The 24,114-nt window shown below is 35.7% G+C and overlaps 1 protein-coding gene across 5 annotated transcripts in view; it reads left to right on the top strand.

The window, feature by feature from the left end:
- The window catches only part of LOC111056554 (neuroglian), a 77,294-nt gene that overhangs the window by 17,082 nt on the left and 36,098 nt on the right, over positions 1-24,114 (top strand). For all 5 annotated transcript variants that reach the window (XM_039420599.1, XM_039420602.1, XM_039420601.1 and 2 more), the window contains exons 5-14: positions 1,735-1,877; positions 3,735-3,896; positions 6,348-6,538; positions 12,901-13,058; positions 14,408-14,525; positions 16,780-16,957; positions 17,750-17,841; positions 19,126-19,407; positions 21,222-21,409; positions 23,523-23,702. In XM_039420599.1, coding sequence (XP_039276533.1) covers positions 1,735-1,877; positions 3,735-3,896; positions 6,348-6,538; positions 12,901-13,058; positions 14,408-14,525; positions 16,780-16,957; positions 17,750-17,841; positions 19,126-19,407; positions 21,222-21,409; positions 23,523-23,702 — 1,692 coding nt within the window. The remainder of the gene's footprint in view (positions 1-1,734; positions 1,878-3,734; positions 3,897-6,347; positions 6,539-12,900; positions 13,059-14,407; positions 14,526-16,779; positions 16,958-17,749; positions 17,842-19,125; positions 19,408-21,221; positions 21,410-23,522; positions 23,703-24,114) is intronic.

Here is a 24,114-nt window from a genome sequence, read left to right as displayed (position 1 = left end):
CTGCATGGGAAAGAACTACGTGAACTATAGGCTTGAGATAACAGTAAAAGTTGCGACATAAACACCCTGTACCATGGGATATCCACTTACGCTATTGTTTCTCTATGATATAGGTTAGTGTTATGCCTGCACATCCATATGTGCGATATCTCAAATGTGCGAGAATTGGCTAATCGGGAGGATCTCATTTGTGCGAAGATTCAGTTTATCTGGTTCCCGTTGCCTTGTGGATATAGTATCATGTCATATTCGTAGGATACCGTATCATTTTCAAGATTGATACTGTATCATTTTCAGGATTGATACTGTATCATATTCAGGATTGATACTGTATCATTTTCAAGATTGATACTGTATCATATTAAGGATTGATATTGTATCATTTTCAAGATTGATACTGTATCATATTCAGGATTGATACTGTATCATTTTCAGGATTGATACTGTATCATATTCAGGATTGATGCTGTATCCTGAACAAAACTTTCAAATAATATGAACTTATTGCCATTCCTGGTGATTATTATGATTATCATGATCTTGGGGTTGATTATGGTTGCAGCCAAAACCTAACCTCCCTAACTTTTCCTTGATTTTGAGTAGGCTTATGTAGTATATTAATATTTATTCATTTATTTATTTTTGCAAAGAATACAATAGTCGGAAAAGAAAAATCCGGCTGTCTCCCAAAACTTCTTCTATTTTCTAATTTTGCCAGAAATTGTCCAAATATTATGTAGGTTATGTCCATTTCAATTTCAACACCCAATCATGAACTTGAAACTATGCCGTGTGTTGTATTTGTATTGTTTGTTGACTATATTTGTATTTGAATATGTATGACTATTGTGAATTTAGTATTTTTACCAACTATGACAAATAAATGGATTGAATTGAACAATGAATGATGAATGATTTACCTAAATATTTTTTAATATTTATAGTGAAATTCTCTTCAAACTGAAAGCATTCTTTAAAAATGAGATTTATCAATTCAACCAGTACTGATAGATACTACAGCTTTACTTACTATAGTCTCTTGATACAGAATGAATTAGGTAGGGTCATATAGTGGAGCGGCAATGGTAGAGGGCTAGAGGGTATCAGAGAAGGAAGCTGAGAGTTTTGAAACGTAATGCATTTATTCAAATGTGTTTTAAAATAGTAGAGTGGCAAAGTTGGGGTAGAATAAAGCGGGGAAATTTAAATATGTGCATTATTTTCAACACTCGGCTAACTTTCTGATAACCACGCGGCTCTACTATGTTTTGGCCCTTGGAGCGACTCAATTATTAAATGTTTTTAGTATATTCATTCAATCATTTAAGATAACTCAACTTCCACAGGCTTAACCTCAAAACTGTTCCAATTCTAATTTATAGGACAGTCCAAATGTAGCTATGTTATTTGTCAGTTTCACATTTTTGAATTACACACTGAAATTTACAATTCAATGGAACAACACAGATTATTAATACAGTATATCTCACTATAGTTGTCTCTTTTCTGTATAGGGCTACTAGTAATATAAATAGAAATACAAATAAAAATATCAGTACCCTTTTTTTGAATTATTTTGTGATAAATTATTTGGGAAAATTTTATTTTTATTTCTATTTAAACTCACTACAGGTGGTTGTAGATAGTGAGTTTTATCATTATAAATAGTCAAGTTCATAATATGTCAACTCTGATATGTTAGCTGAAATAGATTGTTGATGGAATGTGTTTTAGAACGCTGAGAACGGCGGAATCAGAAGCATCAACAATTCGCGTATGACTCTCGACCCGGAAGGAAACCTGTGGTTCACCAATGTCACCCGTTTGGACGCCAGCATCGACTCATACTATTCATGCGCCGCCTCCTCGCTGTTCAGGTCAGTCAAGTCATTTGTCAGACATTATTACTAGTAGAACTAGTAGCCTAGAGGTACCGGCTTCAACTAAAAACAATTTTTAGCCAAGTCCCTGACTCCCGTGTTATCGGATGGGCAAGTTAAAATTGTCGGTCCTGGCTGAAGTATGGACAGTCTTAAGGCCCTATTGACGGCTCAAATGATATATTTAGGCCAGGTGGGACCTTCTCGTAAGGGACTCCCCAAACAAAAAGCCTTACGAATTTACCGATAGTTTTGTCAAATAACGAACAGTTGGTGTGGTAATAATGCTTGTTCTACGAATTAATAGTATCTTAAGTCACAAGGACGGGAAGGGGCCTTTTGCAGGCGAGAATGATGTTACTAGTCGAGGCGTTAGCCGAGACTAGAATTTCATTTGAGCACTGCAAAAGACATTCAAGTCCAAGTAACTTTCACTATTTTTTGTCATAATAATCTAAAAAAGAATAGAAAATTAATAATCTAGAAAATCTGCTTGTGCTGACATTACTACATGCATTCTATAAACATAACCTAGTTTAAAAGTTTCGAATCAGGAATCTCTTGATTGTAGTTGACAAAACCTCCACCTGGAGCGCTAAAAGGCGGTTCTTGTTCCAGTTTTGCTGGTCCAAATCCGGGACTAGGAAACATACTCGTTTACTCGACTGTAAAGAAAACATATAATTTTATTACAGTATAGTATGCTGTAATGAGAATCATATGTTTATTTGTTCTACTATCAGCTGTTTACCGGATTGATTTCATGGATTTAAAACAGCTGAAATTGAATGACTGTGACAAAAATGAATTTAATAGATTGCTTAGTCTGGCCACTAACGGTAGAACATGCATGATACACAGTCGTTGTAGACATTGTTGTGTCATCACAGCTGTGGTCACAGCGATACGCTTCGAGCAAAATGTTTTGAGGTAAGGGTTTTGTATCTCCGATTCTTTTTGTTTATTCTTTCTTTGCTGCTATATTTGAGGTTACATTATTTTTCTATCATTATAATTTGTAGTTTTCCAGTGGTTTATTTATTGTTATTGGTTGTTTATTTTATGTTAGAAGCCTGTCGCTGATGATGAACATGCATGACAAGCAGGTTCTACCATTAGTGGCCAGCCTTAGTCCTTTTATATTTTTTCACTAGAAGATAACCCGTGCTCCGCAACCGTCTGATTGGAAACTTTACAAACTGAAAACTTGACCTTCTGAATAATTTAAAATTGGCCTAAAACCTCCTCGGTAAATAAAGAATCGATATGCAAAATTCTTAGTTGGTTAGTCCAGAATTTTCTATCCCGTAAGCCAATTCTTTCCTCTATTATATCAAAGATAAGGCGAAAAAGGTTACGTTCTCAATATCATCATGTATATGTATGCTGTCGATAGAATCAATAATCACGAAAGGAGAAAATCATAAATATGAAAGTAAGTTTTAAGGAAAATTGTAAATAATTGAATCCAACCGAAGATTTCAAAAGAACAGATGATAGTATATCAATGTATTTTGTATGAAATGTCATGTCCCATGAATGAAATTTGAACATTAATTCTGAAAAATCTAAAAGGAAAATTGGAATTTGAGGTTCGAGATGCACGAGATTGATATTTTAAAATTCATGTGCAAAATTTGGAGATCCAAATCATTCTCGTTTTTCCGGTATGCAATCCACAAGTTGACATGTTTTGATGCGAACAAACACTATCCTACTCTCTCTTATTATATACATTATCCATAGTCCTTGGCGGCAATTTCAAGTTGAACACCATCGGAGCAGTAATATATTTATGATTTATTGATTTGATATGAGTATAGCATAGAATGTTGAATTTATTGATTTGCTTAGGAACGAGTACAAGCTGGGCAACAAGGTGCTGCTAAAGGTGACGCAGACGGGGTCATCGGCGGCTCAGAACCGACATCCGCCCAAGCAGCAGTATGTCACCAAGAAGAACGAAGTCGCTCTGCGTGGCAGCAAGGTCGAGTTGTACTGCATTTTCGGCGGAACGTGAGTTCAACTTCAAATTAAACTCGAAAATTTAAATATAATAGAATATATAATGTAAATGATATTATAATAAAATTATTATTTAATAATTATTAATTTAATTATTTTTATAATTAGACTCTAAAATAGTGAATTGGTTTACACTAGTTGATGTTGATCATGATTGAACAGTTCGGTTAGTTCTTTTTTGTTTTGAAGTGAAGGTTTATCCACTATTTATTGTTTATTTTTATAATTAGACTCTAAAATAGTGAATTGGTCTACACCGGTTGATCATGATTGAACAGTTCTGTTAGTCCTTTTCTGTTGTGAAGTGAAGGTTTATCCACTATTTATAGTTTATTTATTAGGGTATGATCACATTGGAGATTGGATACGTCTATGTGCAAGTGCACGCTTGGTTATGCGTGACCAAGTGCGCAGATGAGAAACAAACTATGGAAATAGCAATAGGGACTCTCACGCTGAAGCGTGCACTCGCTGGCTGCAATCAGTGTGAGCAGCTACAACAACGTGTTTCAGTGGCTCTTTCCAGATTTTGATTTTCGGCTCATGCATGATCTGACATGCTCTTGCACATTACGTATTCAATATTCAGATTGATGATTTAGTGTATAAATTGAATTGGACATAAACTACATAGTATTTGGACAATTTAAGACAAAATTATAGAAATTGAAGAAGTTTCGGGCAATAGCCTGTTTTTTTCTTTTCCGACTACTGTATTGTTTACTCTATCCAATAATAGTATATTTCGCACCTAGGGCCGAAAATGAGACTTTTCTGGCTCGAAATCGGTTTTCAAGTCAGAGGCCGTAGGCCGAGGACTAGAAAAGATTGAGAGCCGGAAAAACATTTTTGCCCATGGCGAGAACGTTATTTTTCGCCACACAGAAAAATGAACAATATGAATATGAGAATAATTGTTTATTAGGCACTTCCGAAAGCAAAACAGGAAGGTCATAGCTCTAGCAAATCTGAGATAATCTGAATATCAGGAAATTGTCCAAGTATTTTTATTTTTTATTCTGATTTGTCTAAATAACCTAAAAGATTATGTTCAATTATGTAAAAGGTTGAGTTTATACTTTTTATTCTTCCAAATGACAATAAGATGATATTATTATAGGTAAATGTTTTGATTCTTAAATAATAAACACAAATAATGAAAAGTTTTTTGATCAGCTGTGTCTTAGCACACTTGAAATTTGGCCAATTTGAATGTCAACGTCAACAATGCAAGTTGTTGTTGACTTCAGAAGTTTAGGTTAGAAGTTCTATCCTACTCTGAAAATCGAGTTTGAATAGTTTATAATATATATCTTATCTGTATTTTATTCATCCAAATAAAAAGATAGTATCTTATTGCAGAATACTTATTCAATTCTAGAAGCATAAACTGATTCCGTTTCATAAACCATTTTGTAAACACGTTCACATCAAATCAGAATCAGCTGACTTCAAGGTAATTTTACAGCCCTAGGGCCGTAAAACTTTTACCGGCCTGGTCAGAAAACAATCATTTTCGGCCTCCATATGACGTACGAAAACCAGCTCATTACATCCAAGTGGGACGAAAATAAATAAATGTGTGATGACACCCTTATTTATAATGTTAATCCACTGCAGATTATCCGCTCTTCTATCAAACAAACCAACTAGAAATTGTATTGTCACAGTCACGATAAATGTAAATAAAAAACTAGAAGAACTAGTTTTGTAAACTACATCAGTTTCAATCAATTGTACACCCTATTATAACCTAAGCTGACTAGAGATTTAGCAATAGTATAGCAATTTTAGCTGTGTGAAAATAGGTGGATAATCTTGTAGGAGGATTCCAAATTATACTCGTGTGTAACTGTTGGCATTCGTTATAAATAACACCAATGCTTCACGTCCAACAAATTCTGAAAGTAAGAAAATTAGTAGAATTGTTGGCGATGTTGTGAAATATCTCCATAGTAAGAAAAAACAAATATATTGTCAAATTTCACTATAATAATTTATTAAAAACTTTAAAACAGTACCATGGTTTCACATTTACCAACGCATCATCAGCTGTACTGAGGAATGAGGATACAGAAACATTATTAACCTAATCTTAGTAGCCTAGAGCTCCTAAATAGTTGAGATCAATTCCGATATCAATTCTAATATCAATTCTGAAAGGTTCAACGTCAATTATTGTTTTCTTACTTTGTAATAAAATTGATTTGAATTGATATTACCCATGAACCTATGAGAATACTATTCTGCGCGGTCATAAATACTGATGTGTGGGAATCCGATTTGTTTGTATTCACTGTGTTAATTCAGTTTTTATATTATTGTTTGTTACTCTGTAAGTAATGATTGAATGACACGCCATTCACTGTGTAGAATAAGTTGATTCAGTTTTTAATGATTTGTTTCTCTGTGTATGTAATGATTGGATGGCATTGTTGGCAGACCTTTGCCGCAAACGGTGTGGAGCAAAGACGGTCGCACGATAATCTCGTCGGACCGAGTGTCACCGGGCAACTACGGCAAGAGTCTGATCATCAAACACGTGACCTTCGAAGACATGGGCAAGTACGCCTGTGAGGTGAGCAACGGGGTGGGCGAGGCCAAGTCCTACTCCATCGATCTCAAGGTCATCGGTGAGTTGTCTCAAATTATGTAAAGATGAGATTGGACTAAATCTTGAAATTTAAATTTATGAAAGAAGGTGGCTAAGAGTTTTCTTACAGTTAAGTGAATAGTTATCATTGATAAATTTCCCGCCACCTGTAATATGATTTATTTATTGAAAATATAATTATTCATTCATTTTCATTATTTATTATAATGATGAACACAATTATTCATAAAAATGATTTGGGGAGGACCAACAGGCACAGCCTCATTCATAGGATGCCATCCCCTCTCTACGGTGAGATTTACGTTTAAAGCCAGTAATCAAATCAAATCAAATCGTTTATTGCACAAAAATATATACAGAATACAACTGAAAGGAAATTGACAACTTTGTGCTACACGTCGGCAAAAGAAAACTTGTACGCCGACGTGGAGTCTTAATATAACTTATTCACTTATACATTAATATTAATATATAAAATGATCCCACAATATTATAATATAGGCTAACAGTAATTAACATTCAACCAACTAAATATTCTATTCTAAGAAATAACAATAAATTAAAGATATACATAAAGCTGAATTTAAGATTCATACAACATCAATCAATATTAAACCAAATCATTAATTGAATAAAAATAATTTTCTTTCACCCAGGTATGGAAATCTTTTATTTTAGGCTTCTTTATCAACCATCCTCTTGGAACTTTATTATAGAGTTTATTTCTCAAATATGAAATACTTCTACGGGATAGGGTGCTATCAACTCTTTCAATTGTGATTAGGTTTTGAGCGACTTGTCTAGTTATTCTTTGAAAATTTTGAATATTTTTTAATTTGAGCACATGTTTCCTAATAGTCTTTAAAATGAACAATTGTCTTATAGTGAACAGATTGGAATTTTGAAACAATGTGACACTTGGGAAATCTCTCGGATACCTCATTATTGTTTTGATAACTAACTTTTGTAAAACAAATAGAGGTTTTAAAGTTGAATCAAAAGTTCCTCCCCATATAGAATTACCATACTGAACTAAGGATTGGAATAGAGCAAAATAAACAGATTTTAGTAATTTTGGACTCAAAATACTTCTAAGCATGTACATTTTTAAATTGACCACCCTTAATTTTCTACAAAGGTAGCTAATCTGAGGTGACCAGCGTAGATGCTTATCAACAAAAATACCAAGATACTTGTAATTGTTTACACTCTCAATAACCTCATTGCAAGAATCACATGGATACCTGTTACAAGCATTATTCAAACAAAGCCTGTTCATCTCTAGATCTCCTCTTGTTGTTGGACTGAAGGTCATACATTTTGTTTTACCAAGATTTAGTCTCAAATAATTACATTTTAGCCACTGAGAAACCTTATAGTAACCCACTTTTGTTTGCTTGATAACATCTTCCCAGGAACCTTCTTGGAAGATAAGTGCTGTGTCATCAGCAAAACAAATTGTCTTAGACCCAACTGAGTCCAGTACACTAGGCAGGTTATTAACATAGATCAAAAATAAAACTGGTCCCAATACAGTCCCTTGAGGTAGACCCCATGTCACATCTCTAATCTCACTATTACTACCACCACAGCTAACGATTTGGCTTCTACCCCTTAGATAACTTTCAAAGAAATCTAACTCTATTCCTTGAATACCAATATTAGATAGTTTCTGGATCATTTTATCATGTGGTACTGTGTCAAAAGCCTTGGCCAGGTCCAGGAACATTACCAAGGTTTTTTTATTTGTTTTGAAACCATTGTATATTGTCTCAGTTAAGGACTCCAATGCATCCTCTGTGCTTCTACCCTGTTGGAAACCAAACTGCCTCTTATCAAGGATTTTATTAACATCTAGATATTCAACTAATCTTTTCTTTACCAATTTTTCGAAAATTTTAGAAATAGAACTTAGCAAGCTAATTGGTCTATAATTTTGAGGTATTTCTTTACTCCCCCCCTTGTGTAAAGGAATAACTTTTGCATGCTTGAAATGCAAGGGAAAGTATCCAGATGAAAAACAACAATTGAAAATTTCTGAAAGAGGTTTAGAGATTGTGTCAGTTAATAGTTTTAGCACGCTGTTGGATATGTTATCCCATCCAGGTGCCTTATTATCATTCAAACTTTTGATTACTTCCTTGATTTCTGTTTCAGTAACAAAATTGAAATTAAATGCATTTTCAATATCTATTGTTTGTTCCAAATATTGATCTTCATTCTGTCCATGTATATAAATTTCCTGCGCTTGATTTATACCTACATTCACAAAATAGTCATTCAAAGCATTAAGATCTTGATTTACATGTAATTGTGAATTCTTATTTACTCCAGTAATTGCTTGATTTATCACAGACCATATCTTCTTAGGGTCACCTTGAGCTTTATTTATTTCTGATTGATAATATAAATCTTTTGCTTTTCTAATTAGATCTACTATTCTATTTCTGTAAGACAGGAATTTCCTTCTCAACTCTACATTAAATGGTTCATTTTTCAATCTTTTATATAATCTATCTCTTATAGTTATGGACTTTAGAATTCCATTGGACATCCAAGGTTTCAAATGCTTTTTAGTTAAATTAACCTTTTTAATAACTGTTGCTCTACTGATGCACGTTTTTACATTATTTACAAATTCATTTACTAATGTTTCAATACTTCTATTCGCGTCAATCTCCCAATTCATTAAAGCACTCTCCTCTAACAACTTTTCTTTATTAACATTCCTCACTTCAATAAACTTACATGGCTTACTAGATCGAGAACAAACATCTTTTTTAATTGATGCGTGAAGAGCAGTCGCATAATGATCAGTAATTGACATTTCTAATACAGCAGTTTTTAATGAGTCATTATGTTTGGATTTAGAAAAAATATGGTCTAAACAAGTATTTGAAGCAGGACGAGTTTTTCTATTGACAAAGGACTCAAACCCATGCGAACTCATAATAGACAAATAATCATGCGTTTTTTTAGAGTTACATAACAAATCAATATTTACATCACCTATCACTAATGAATAATCAAAATTAAAGCATGAACCATTCATATAATTATCAAGTTGTTCTATAAATAAAGGTATACTTGTACTAGGAGATCTATAAACGGATGTTACTAAATATTTATTATTTTTAGTTTGCAGCTCAACAGCTAAGAAAGGATATTCGTTTGGACTATCAATTTTTTTCGAGGAAATACTATTAGCTACATACATGACAATTCCATCTGAACGATTCAAGGAGTTACTTTTTATATATAAATTATAGCCATTAATGTTTAACAGTGATTTTTCTTCTTCAGAAGTCCAGGTTTCAGTAAAAATTAGAACCTCAAATTTTGTTCTCATGCTGTTCAAAATAATGAGAATTTGATCAAAATTTCTTTTCAAACTTCTTATATTTAAACTAAAAATATTCAATTCATAATTAAGGGGCTGGATATAGTTCAAGTATTCATCGGTACTTTCACATTCCCTAACACTGTTAATACTATCTACAAATTGCGTGAGATCATTCATAATAAATGTTTAATCAAACCTGTAGCAACACTTTATTCCTCTCCGTTGATAACTTTTTTCAGATGGTCCAGTCCCTTGACTTTGAATACAGTGAGCCCTCCGACTTCTTAGCGCACATTTGTGAACCACGAAACCAGACGAATTTCCAATCATTTTCCCTAGCTAACTCACGAGCGGCTTTCAGTTCTTTAGCACTCTTGGCAGTCAGCTGATTCATTAGCCTGAAGTGTCCGTTCGGCAGGTTTCTGTTGATTTTTTTCACGTCGATTCCGGGGCTGCTCCTATCTTCTCTGCTTATGGTTTGGAAAGCCGTCATCCATTTGTCCCTCATACTCCTTCTCACGAACCTGACGACAATCATCGGTGTAGTCTCTCGGTTCATGGATGGCAGTCTGTGAGCGACGCTGATTTCGTTTGATGAAAAATCAGACACTTGGAGAGCACTGGCTACGCCTTGTAGGATTTCGTCCATGTTTTCGTTCTTTGTTGCAGGTATACCGGTTAATAATAAATTTTCCCTCCTGGTATATTCTTCTAATATTTCATTTCTCTTAGAAAGAAATTTCACTTCTTCTTTCAATTTTTGGTTTTCAGTGATTAATTGTTCATTAGCTTTTTTGATTTCTCCGATATCCGATTTGAAACTATCAAAACTATCCGAAACAAATTTTACTGAGTGAGTTAGTTCCCTTAATTGTTGATCAATATCTTTTTTCAACGATTTTGAAAACTGTTCAAATAAAACAGTCATTTTTCGCATTAAAACATCATTTTCCATTTCACTCTCTTCTTGTCCTGGTGACACAGACACCTGTTTACAAGCACTGCACTTCCATTTATTCCGATTATCCTTTGAAAGTTTTTTGAAGTTCTTTTCGGTTAAATAGTGGCAGATGTAATGACATTTTTGTTTACACGAAGCACAAATTATTGAGTCTTCATCACTGAAATTGCCGAGGCAAACGTTGCAGTTATTCATATTTCAAACGTATCTATAATATGCGAGCTAAACAGAATACGAGTTTGATGAGTAGACGGTCACGATAAACAAGTCAGTACACTCAATAATAGATAAGCTGCAAACAATAGTACAATTCACTCCTTGTCACCACAAACACGTCCGCTCGTCACCGCTGCTCGACTAAGACTGAATAGTAGTACCTAATAGCATGTAGTACCTAATTAACATTGGTTTGCCATCCATGTCTGTTATTAGACAGAGTAGATAGTTCTACACCGTTGTCAAATTGTGTAGACTTTATTTTCTACCTGTTGGTAATATGTTGAAATACCAATATATCACAGGCCAAGCCACACGATGCGTTTCTTACTTTCCTTGCCCTATTACCATAGGTAAGGAAAGTATTGCTTTCCGAAAAAAATTGAGGTACCCAAATTTCTAAATTTCTATACGTTTCAAGGTCTCCTGAGTCCAAAAAACTGGTTTTTGGGTATTGGTATGTATGTGTGTGTGTGTGTGTGTGTGTGTATGAGTGTATGTGCGTCTGTGTACACGATATCTCATCTCCCAATTAACAGAATGACTTGAAATTTGGAACTTAAGGTCCTTTCACTATAAGGATCCGACACGAACAATTTCGATCAAATGCAATTCAAGATGGCGGCTAAAATGGCGAAAATGTTGTCAAAAACAGGGTTTTTCGTGATTTTCTCGGAAACGGCTCCAACGATTTTGATCAAATTCATACCTAAAATAGCCATCGATAAGCTCTATCAACTGCCACAAGTCTCATATCTGAAAAAATTTCAGGAGCTCCGCCCCATCATTGCAGATAGATTCCCAATTATCAGGCTCCAGATACAAATGAAACAAAAAAAATCAAGTGGAGTAGATTGAGCATGAAAATCTCTACGATTAATGTTCAGTAACATTTTCACCTAAAATTGAAGATAAGCTTTAAATTCGAGAAAATGTGATTATTCAATTGCAAATCATTGTTGATTCTATTAAATCATTCACTATGAAGAGATAGCAGACCTCATGTGTGTCTCCAGCGTTATTGCACTGTCACCAGCTGGCTCAAATATTTAAATAGTAGATTTGAGATGCGCGGGAACACTAGCGTCAGGTGATCAATTTTCATAATGGCAAGGAAAGTTGTGTGAGTGCGCCACACCAGATTTTTTCAGTCGTTTTCAGACAGGGCAGGAAGCTGATAGGGTTGGCGTTCGGGAATCAGCTGATAATCAATCAATGGGAGAGCTTCCTGCCCTGCCGACTCACCTGAAAACGCTTGAGGATACATTTCGTATATCTTGGCCTTTAGTCTTAATGATGAAAATCAATTATTAAATCATGAGGAAATATATTTTCTTGACAAATATATCTGAGATTATATATAATTCATTCTTATTAACAAGATTCAGCAATTTGGAAAAATCCCAAATTTGGCAATATCAGAAACACCGGAATAGCTTGGAATCAAAGCTATCTAATATTAGAAGCAGTGATAATAGAGAATCGTCAACTCTGCATTCCTATAATTTCCACGTTTATAACGTGGATTTCACTATAGGTCAAGGTACATGTTATTGCAAACTTTGTAATCGTAATATTTCGTGGAGAAAATAAATTTGAATTGAATAAATTCTTTTTTTTCAATAATAATACAATACTCTAACTTGTGCTCTCTACTGCAATTACTCTATTTCATGCTGTTTGTAGGCAAGCCGTACTTCACGTATGAGCCAGACTTGATCAATGCCGCTGAGGACGAGACAATTGAGTTCAAGTGTGCTATTTCATGTCTCCTGCAAATAATAATACGCTCCAATTTGTGCTCTCTACTCTAATTATTTCATGCTGTTGTAATAACTACTCTATTTCGTGCTGTCTGCAGCCAAGCCGTACTTCACAGAGGAGCCAGACCTGATCAATGCTGCCGAGGATGAAACAATTGAGTTCAAATGTGCCGCCTCAGGTGAACCCAAGCCTCAGATCGAGTGGATCCATAACGGCAAGCCCATATCGCAAGCGCCGCCTAATCCACGCCGAAAGGTAATTAAAAAATTATCACTTTTAAACTGTCCTAAGTAAACTGCCAGAAGTCAACTGAAGAAAACTATCAGTAATTTACACAGCCGCCTACTATTTTTCCACCTACTATTTTTTCTTCTAAATACCGCACCGGAAGTAAAGCTTTTTACAAACAAAGTTGTACAATATTTCATTATAACTTCATGTGTATGGGTAAAAAATGAAATTTGAATTTGAACTCGAACATTTATGACGAGACCGAGCTACAAAACATTATGACAATTCATAAATGGCCGCCGTTTAAAATTGTATTTCTTAAATAACAAAACAACTTTGATTTCACAAAAAATACAAGAATAATGTTTTTAGTCAAATTAACTACAAATCGACTGACACCTCATTTTTCAAGATTCGTACTAGTGAGATATGACAGCTTAGTGTAGGAATATTAAGTGAGATATGGCAGCTTAGTGATTGGTGTCCTAGCTTTAGAGGGTTACGCAACATTTTATTATTGTTTGAAATGATCTAGAATTGCTTATAAATAACATGCAAAGCAGATGGAGATCGTTGAAGCAGACTTAAGCAGCATGCCTTGGCGTGCACTGCATCAAACACCTACCTGTCACCTGTCATACTTCTATCACCTAACTAATACTCAATCTCAATTATGAAAATGTATAATAATTCAATCATGAAAATATATTATATTGTTATGGTAAATATATGTAGAGTGAATATTCATGTTGTGGATATTTTCAATAATTGAAGAGACTTGGAAAATCCACTCTATTTTGATAAAAAATATTATTTCATTCATTTATTCATATGCAAATACAATCCAGGTAAAAACAACAGGTATTTGCCCAAAACTGCTTCAAACCTCAATTTGGAATACACAGATACTTATACCATAGAGAAACAATAGCATAAGTAGATATCCCATAGTATAGGGCGTTTATGTCGCAACTTTTACTGTTATCTCAAGTCGATTACTGTCGATTATTGTAAATTTTTACTGTTTTGACCGGGTAAGAGTGTATGAACGGCACAATATGAGAGACTACCAGCGTCATAAAGCTTCTCGGGAAAGAACTACGTGGACTATCAGCTTGAGATAACAGTAAAAGTTGCGACATAAACGCCCTATACCATGGGATATCTACTTATGCTATTGTTTCTCTATGCTTATACTTTATACTTTTTTCATAAGTGGATTTTTGACAACATTTCAAGTCTCTTCAATTATGTTAAATATATAGGCTATTTTGAGAATTGACCTTAATTAACAACGCACATGTATGCTGCATTTGAATGTTATGTGTTTGTACAGTTTTATGTGTTTATATGTTATATTTTGTGTGATACAGGTGACTACCAACACGATTGTGATTGAGAAGTTGCAACGTAAGGATACGGGCAACTATGGGTGCAACGCCACCAACTCACTCGGATATGTCTACAAGGATGTCTATGTTAATGTCTTGGGTGAGTAATGGCTTGAAGAAGATATGATGCAAACTAGTGTTTAATGTTTCAGCTGACTGTGTATCAGGATAGAGAAAATATAGCATAGAAATATATCCCATGTTATAGGGCGTTTATGTTCTAAATTTCACTGTTAACTCAAGCCGATAGTTTTAGTAGTTCTTTTGTGTGAAGCTTTGTGACGCTGGTAGTCTCTCATAATGTGCTGTTCTTTTACTCTCACCCCAACAAAACAGTAAAAATCGACAATAACCATTAGAAATCGGCTTGAGATAACAATAAAAGTTGCGACATAAACGCCCCATACCATGGAATATCTACGCTATTCTTTCTCTATGGCTCTACTCAACATCGTCATTCGTGTCACATACTTTACATACATGCAACAATAATAGACAGTAGTCGACAGTAATCCAGTAATCGGCTTGAGTTAACAAAAATCGGCGTGAAGTTTGGAACATAAAAATGACCTTTACCATGGGATACCTTGTCATACAATCTTTTCTTCATGTAATGGTTATGAAAATTGCCTACGCTAATGTCTTCCTCTGGCCAATGTTTATTTGAAAGCGTAGCAACAGAAACTAGTTCACGTAATCTTGATAAATTAGTGGTTGTAACAATCACAAGACTTATCTAATCAAAATTAGATAATTAGATATATTTCTTACTATAATTAGATTGATTAAATATTTACGTTGGCAGCCTGCTTCTTACAAAAGGTAATAGTTATTGTATTAGTGATTGATTGAATATTTACGTTGGCAGCCTGCACACAATTAACAATAGGGACAATATTAGCTTTACAGTACTAGCTATCGCGGGAATCCTGCATTGGAAATGTCAAAAACTCAAATGTACATGACAATGTCGTGTTCCGGCGACTGCTAGTGGAAGCCACTATTGTCCCCGTGTGCATCGTACTTTACAAACTTTGAAGCAGCCTGCACACAATGTCAGACTGGGTCCATATGGCTAGTTTCACTAGTGGATTCAGAGTGTCCGTTCCGTTTAAATCCATAGTTTAACATGTAACTTGTGACTTTCATGAAAAGGGCCCCTGTAGGACCGTCCTAACTTATTATGGTTTATGACTACCTGTTGGCACTTTTACTTTCCTTGCCCTATTACCATAGGTAAGGAAAGTATTGCTTTCCGAGAAAAAATTAAGGTACCCCAATTTCTATACGTTTCAAGGTCCTCTGAGTCCAAAAAAGTGGTTTTTGGGTATTGGTCTGTATGTGTGTGTGTGTGTGGTGTGTGTGTGTGTGTGTGTGTGTGTGTGTGTGTGTGTGTGTGTGTGTGTGTGTGTGTGTGTGTGTATGAGTGTATGTGCGTCTGTGTACACGATATCTCATCCCCCAATTAACGGAATGACTTGAAATTTGGAACTTAAGGTCCTTACACAATAAGGATCCGACACGAACAATTTTGATCAAATGCAATTCAAGATGGCGGCTTAAATGGCAAAAATGTTGTCAAAAACAGGGTTTTTCGCGATTTTATCGAAAACGGCTCCAACGATTTTGATCAAATTTATACCTAAAATAGTCATTGATAAGCTATATCAACTGCCACAAGTCCCATATCTGTAAAAATTTCAGGAGCTCCGCCCCATCTATGCAAAGTTTGATTTTGGATTTCCAATTATCAGGTCTCAGATATAATTTAAACGACAAATTTCGTGTGGAAAAGATTGAGCATGAAAATCTCTTCAATTAATGTCCAGTAACATTTTCACCTAAAATTGAAAATAAGCTCGAAATTCGAGAAAATGTTATCATTTCAATTGCAAACTGTTGGCAACTGTTGATTCTATTAAATCATTCACTATGAAGAGATAGCAGATCTCGTGTGTATCCACCGTTATTGTCCTGTCACCAGCTGGCTCAGATCTTTGAATAGTAGACTCTTGAGATGCGCGAGTACACTAGCGTCAGGTGATCAATTTTCATAACGGCAAGGAAAGTTGTGTGACTGCGCCACACCAGATTTTTATGATTGTTGTACTACAAGATTTTTTCAAGTTGAAGAGAATTGTGACTGTTTCTATGCTGTATCGGCTTTGATTGGTTGCAGCTCTTTTATGATTGTTGTACTACAAAATTATTTCAATTTGAAGGTAATTGTGACTGTTTCTATGCTGTAACGGCTTTGATTGGTTGTAGCTCTTTCATGGTTGGCTGATTTTTGTACAAGATATTTTTTTATTTGAAGTGATTTGTAACTGTGGAACGGCTTTTATTGATTGCAGCTCTGGCGCCGGAAATCACAATCCCGCCGAAGGACGAGTCGACAGTGGACGGTCGCACGATTGTGCTGACATGCCGTGTGTTCGGGGCTCCCAAGCCGGAGGTGAAATGGCTGCGAGCTGGCATGGAGTTGACCGGTGGACGCTACACTGTGCTCGAGACTGGTGATTTGGAAATCAGGTTGGTGAATTTGACAGTTGATTTGGAATCATTTTGCAATAATCTTTGTTGAGGAGATGTTATAATATGTGCTAGAGACTGATGATTTGGAGATCAGGTTGGTGATAGAAGCCATTATACAATTTACTATGTTGTGAAGGTGATAAACACACCCACGAAAGGTGTACCAAACGTAGACCATAGATTCTAGATGAAATTTACAACAAAAAATGACCAGTAAAATTCTTATGAAATCGACCTTAGTTTTCAAGATATATCGATTTTCGATATTTTGAAAAACGTCAATAACTAGAAAACTATCATTTATCCCATTCTAAGGATATGGTTGGAAAGAGGAAAAATCCCAATAAGATTAATATAATTTGTTTCTTTGACGTTTTTCAACTCTTTATGAGCGTTCAAACTGTTGAAATTTGACTCGACGAATGTATTTTTTCCAACTTTGACGATAGACTATAATAGAATAGTCAGAACCACTCACTTTGGAGGCCTATAAGTTTTTGATCAAACACCTGTATTCTATTCGTTCACTGATGATATGAGTGTTTGAAATTTGACTTAGAGCTCGACGAATGTACTTTTTTCAACTTTGACGATAGAATATGATAGAATAGTCATAACCACTCACATTGGAGGACTATAAGTTTTTGATCAAACACCTGTATTCTATTCGTTCACTGATGATATGAGTGATGTATAGTAAAGTAACTAAATGACTGCCATTTAAACGTGATATTTTAATTCAATGTAGCTTAATAAAAACTTATCATTTTTAACTAAATTTTTTTCCAGGGAAGTGAACTTCATTGATGCCGGGCAGTACACCTGCTATGCTTCCAACAAATTCGGAAATGCCGAAGCGTCCGGTAGCTTGAACGTCAGAGGTGAGCTGTAATCTGCTTACTCCGCTATTATTATTTATTCTGTATCACATTCTGTATACTATCATTACATTTATTTATAAACTCTGCATTTAGGAGGTTTAGATGTATCCTTCTTATTCTCCAGTTCCATCCTCAATTTTTTCTTCCTCCATTTTCTGGAAAGTGATGATCCGGATAATCTTTTTCAACTTGATTTTACCCCGGCTCTCAGACGTAAGCTTGCTCCAAGTGTAGACGAGATTAAAACTTTGAATTCTGGCCTATAGTGAGGTCCACGTTATAATGGCAGTGGATAAAGATAGAAGAATAGCGATGCCGATTCTCTGCATTAATTAATTATATTTCTACACTGTCAAAAACATAATTGGCATTGTTGTGGACCTATAAAAGGATAGTACCACCGGCTTTGTCGAATGATAGACAAGGATAGCAAAGCCAAAGTTGATCAAATACTGACACTATAACGTGGACCTTACTATAGAGTACTTAGTAGTACTTGTTGTTTGTAATATCAATTATTGTATACACTTATTTTTCATTCACATTCTCTATGTTGTGTAATTCAATAAGTTACTGTAACTCAAATCTTTTATTTATCCAAATATTGTACTGCACCTTGATTGTGGCGGACCAATTAGCAGCTTGAAATACAGAATAGTTTAGATTTTAGGGAATTCAATATTTTTTATATCACCCAAAGGACGTCCGGATAACTGATAAAAAGTTATAGTGATAGTATCCCTTTTCCGTATAGTACGCGTCCCGTAGCTTTGCCTCCGTGACTTCATCTTATAGGCAAGGTATGGTTCGCGGGGTAATATTCATGGTTTTGAAAAAACATCAGGCTTCAGAGACCCTAGATCCCTAGATGGAGGAAGCTCCCTAATGAGCCCCTACACACAGAGATTCTTCATGAATGAGAGAGTTGCAACGAATCACAAAAAACATGTTGAACGTATGTCAGCTGATTTGAGTTGTGCTAAAAGGACGTAACTCCAAAAGCTTCTTGTGAATCTTTTCGGATGCACCACGTTGCTTTTGAGAAGATAAATTTGCTTTTGAGAGCATCTGTTGGATATGGAAAGATAAATTTTCAAAAATGTTCGGTGTTTTTGAACGGGTAGTATTGTAGTAGTGGTCCTTCGCCGATAGGCAAAGCTACAGGACCCGGACTGTACACTGTCATTCATTTATTAATCTGGATAATCGGTGCTCTACTGAAGTGTAGATGATATTATTATATTGTATTATTTAATGTATTTAAATGTGTGTTTTGTGTTTTAGAGCACACACGCATCACAGACGAGCCGGAGGACTACGAGGTGGCAGCTGGCAACACGGCCACCTTCCGCTGCACGGCCGTGTCCGACTCGAGTCTAGATCTGACCATCAGCTGGCTCAACAACGGTAACGAGATCGACTTTGACTCGGAGCCGCGATTCGTCAAGAGCAACGACTACAGTCTCACCATCACCAAGACCAACGAGCTCGATTCGGGCACCTACACCTGTGTGGCGCGCACCGAACTCGATCAGGCGCAGGCGCAGGCCACCCTCACTGTCCAAGGTCAGCTGAATAATCATATAAATTCATAAATGTCTCATTTTGTGACAACGGGGTGACATTCAATTCAACAAGATTTCGCGGTTGATCAATCATTTTGTGACTATAGAATACTGTCGCACCACTATCTATCTATACTATCGTATCCAGGGGGATTCTCTCAAGGGGGTGGGTCCATTACAGAGGTTTGCCTAACCCCCCCCATTACCTAGGCCAAATTACGCCTACCCGCTCGTAATTATCCCCCCATATTCTAGGGATCCATCTATAAAATGTAGACAGTCGTCATTTCAAGCACTTCTGACCTTTTTTGACCTCCCTCATAGATTTATCTAATACTAGCCGTCAGACTCGCTTCGCTCGCCATATCCGTCTAGCCAGGGGGCGGAGCCCCAGGCTAGAAGATCCCAGGGGGCGGACCCCCGACTGGATCGTCCAAAAATGAGATCAGCGGGCTCGCTTCGCTCGCCTGCATGTAGACCTCAGCGGAACCTCTGTACCGAATTTGAACGTATTATGTCAATTGATCACGAAAAACACCTGTTTCTATATCGGCGTATCTTTGGGGAACAAAATTCTTCCACCTCAGCTAAACCTGAGTACTGATTTTTTAAAAATATATTTCCATCAATTATTGAAAAAGGTTAGGAAACGCAGAAAAGCTGAGAAAACGCTGATTTTGGCTAATTGGATAAATTGGTATTTAGGAGGTCCTGGATAAATTCATTTCAATCTTCAACTTGGTGCCAACCTAACAAAGTCAACTCAACTTAATGCCAACCTGACAAAATTTTTTATTTAGTTACCAGTTAACAACTGTTTCAAAGAGGTACTCGCTCTAGATTATAGTTCTATATTAACATATGGTATGGAGATTTCAATTATTTTAAGATATTGGAATAAGAAGAATATACATGCTAAAAGACGAACTTTAAACACTTAAAAACCACCCTTAGAGTTAAAATATCGCCAAAAGATTTCTTAGTGCGCCTCTAAAGGGCCAACTGAACTTACCTACCAAATTTGAACGTTTTTGGTCCGGTAGATTTTTAGTTCTGCGAGTGAGTCAGTCAGTCAGTGAGTGAGTGCCATTTCGCTTTTATATATATATAGAAAGAAGAAAGATAGATACAAGTGAGTAAACCTAGCTGTTACATCAGCTTCACTATCCCTATCATTATAATTTGTTGATTTTACAGAAATAAACAGTTCAGTTTTAGAACCAAAACAAACCACATAACTTAACTCATATTATAATTAACAACATGCATTGATTGTGTTTCTAGTGCATGTTGGAATCCATCTATGTCGATGCCTGAAAAGTGTACTTTAAAAAAACTGTATTTATATGCAATACTTATAGGTATTTTAGAATAATTTTGTCGCTTGTTCTTTATCAATTAGTAAGCTGAAATCTTTTACTTTCTTATGATTTGTCTATATTCGTATAAGACTCAACTTATTGTATTTGGAACTCGATCCTCACACCGTGAGGGATTAACCGTGATTAATTTCACGAGAATCAATCAGAGAAGGCCTCTTTGATAAGACAGCTTCTCTGATTCGTTCTCGTGGAATTAATCACGATTGAAACTTGACCAGTTTTTGTGCAACCGGCACTCTTAAATAATAATAATAATTTTAATAAAAGTGTTATCCTTAAACTGTATAACAAATTGAATGTTCTATATCTGTGATACCAGCAGTATTCATCTCATTCAATTCGTCCCCACACCGCTAGATCGCGGGGAACGATATTACAAGTTCCTATTTCTTCACTGGTCACTTGAAGTTGTGTTTTGAATATTGTTTTACAGACCGACCGAACGCGCCGAAATTCCTGGGCGTGGTTTGCAACAAGCTGGACGCTTCCATCCAATGGGAGCCCGAGGGTGACAACCGATCGCCCATTCTGCGCTACTCGATCCAGTACAACACCTCCTTTACGCCCGACACCTGGGAACTCGCTTCCGATTCGGTGCCTGCCACCGATACCACCTACACTGTGAGTGCTCTTGCATTTCTGTGTCTCAATTCTGCCTTTATTTGAGTTTAATTTTCATTGAGATTAATCATTATTGAGACCTGGTTGCACAAAAGTCTGTTAACTATTGAACCCGATTAAATGTCACGAGAACAATTCAGAGAAGCCTTCTTCTCAGGAAAACCTCTAATTAATTCTCGTGGAATTTAATGATGATTGGAATTTAACAGGCGCTTGTGCAACCGGGCCCAAAAGTCTATTTTTAAACTCATCTGGAATGTTCGTATAGTGAGATTCACAAAAGACTGCTTTCACAATGGCTCATTGTCTTTGTCTTACTCAACGGTGTATCGTTGCCAAAATAATAAGAGTTGATCAACGTTGTCCATAGCTGATTATAAATGAGAATGAATTGACGTTTATGTAATACACCTGACGAATTGGCAACATCTATTTAGGCAGTACCATAGAGAAACAATATAGCGTAAGTAGATATCCCATGGTATAGGGAATTTATGTCGCAACTTTTACTGTTTTCTCAAGCCGATTATTGTCAATTTTTACTGTTTTGTTGGGGTGAGAGTATATGAACGGCATAATTTGAGAGACTACCAGCGTCATGCTGCTGCATGGGAAAGAACTACGTGAACTATCGGCTTGGGATAACAGTAAAAGTTGCGACATAAACGCCCTATACCATGGGATATCTACTTATGCTCTCGTTTCTCTATGGAAATACCTACTAGTAATAGTTGGTATATTACTAAGTAATAGTAATAGTAGGTATTGATTTAGGAGACAGAAACTAGAACTAAAATGTCGGCCATTTATTATTCTGTCTTATTCCAATATTTATCAACTTATTTCGTTTGAATAAATTTTTACTCATATAAATGCAATATTCACGCAAATAACGTTAGCAGTACAGTTCGGTTAAATTTCGAAGAGGTTTTTTAAACTTTAAGCCGGGTTCAGACGCTCAAGTTTACCATCAGTCTTTTGCTCAAGCAAAAGACGGATCGTTTGGTTCAAGCAAAATACTGATGTAAAATTTCGTCCACACGCATCCTTCTTATGTCGTCCGTTTTCCTATTTTTGTGCTCACAAGTTCAGTTCTTGATATGTTCATTTATTTATTCAATCATTCAGAATTGTACAACTTACAGTTAAGTACCACAGGGTAACTTACGCCCAAAACGGTTCCAATTCTAATTTTTACAACAGTCCAAAGTAGCTAGAGGTTATGTGTCACTTCAATATGAATTGTGATATGGTTCATCGAGTCTGAATTGTATACGGTTGACATATTTTCAGTAGATGAGTAATAATTATATCGTATTTTTCGCTGATTCAACTGGATAATGCTATATTTAACAACATAATGACAAAAATATTACTGTTAATCGCTAAATGGCTTTGTTTACATGTCATAATATGACAATAAGAAGCAAGATTTATGAAAATAAGCAAGATTTTTCATTGATGGTATAATAACGCCATTTAACCCTTTTTTCTTCCTTGATTCTCATGATACTCTCAGAATTTGATGTTGATATTATGATTTACTATCATGATATATTAAGATAAATATCTCGAGACACAGTGATTGTAAATGGATTGAAATTTTGTAGATAGTTTGATAGTGTTGATAAGAATTCAACAATATAGTACATCTTAATATATCATGATAGTAAATCATAATATCAACATCAAATTCTGAGAGTATCATGAGAATCAAGGAAGAAAAAAGCGTTAAATGGCGTTATATACAATCGATGAAAAAAACTTGCTTATTTTCAAGTACTCGCGAGGCATTTTATCAATTTGCGGGCGCTGAATCCGAATCTGAAATCACAATTTCTCTATCTCCATTTTTACGCGATTTAGGTTTTGGTGGATAGGCAAAAGACGGACGGTTTGATGGAAAAAGATTTCCGGCCGATACATTTTAAGTTTGACGACTTAAGCTTGAAGACCCATCCGTTTTACCGTCCAGACGCAACGACTTACATGCTCCGACTTTTGCTTGAGCAAAAGACTGAAGCTAAACTTGAGCGTCTGGACCAGGCTTTATAACCTCCATTGTTTATACTATCATAAGGAATTATATTTCGAAATGTATTTTGTGTTGTAGGTGCCTATGAGCCCGTGGGCGAACTACACGTTCCGCGTGACAGCGTTCAACAAGATCGGCGAATCTTTGCCGTCGTCTCACTCTAGCGTGTGCACCACCCAGGAGGATGTGCCGCACAAGAACCCCGACAACGTGGAAGGCAAGGGCACCGAGCCCACTAACCTGGTCATCACATGGACTGTGAGTGCTATTTCCAATAAAATTCAATCTTATTTTAGGCGATTGAGATCTTGATAATACTCCCCCTATACTCTAATTAGAGTCTTTAGGAAGCTTTAAAAACAAGCAAATAAACTCTGTGACGGCTGGCACACAGCAGCAATAAGCTAATCGCTTCTACAACAAAAATCAACTTTAGTGAGGTCCACGTTATAATTGCAGTGAAGAAAGATGAGAGAAAAACGTTGCCAAGTCTCTCAATTTTGCCACTGATTGTACACAGCTGTTACTCAATTCATCCCATTAAATTTGATCTTATAATAATTATCATTTCCTTGATAATAATCAATTTAATGTCAAATTAATCAAGAAAATATATTTTTTCATCTTTTAATTCGAAAATTGATTCCATAACTAAGATCAGATTTTTATT

This window comes from Nilaparvata lugens, chromosome 2 (genome assembly GCF_014356525.2).
Source record: "Nilaparvata lugens isolate BPH chromosome 2, ASM1435652v1, whole genome shotgun sequence".
NCBI classification, from domain to species: domain Eukaryota; kingdom Metazoa; phylum Arthropoda; class Insecta; order Hemiptera; family Delphacidae; genus Nilaparvata; species Nilaparvata lugens.
The sequence above is the reverse complement of the archived record's forward strand: the minus strand, read 5'-3'. Positions and strand labels throughout refer to the sequence as shown.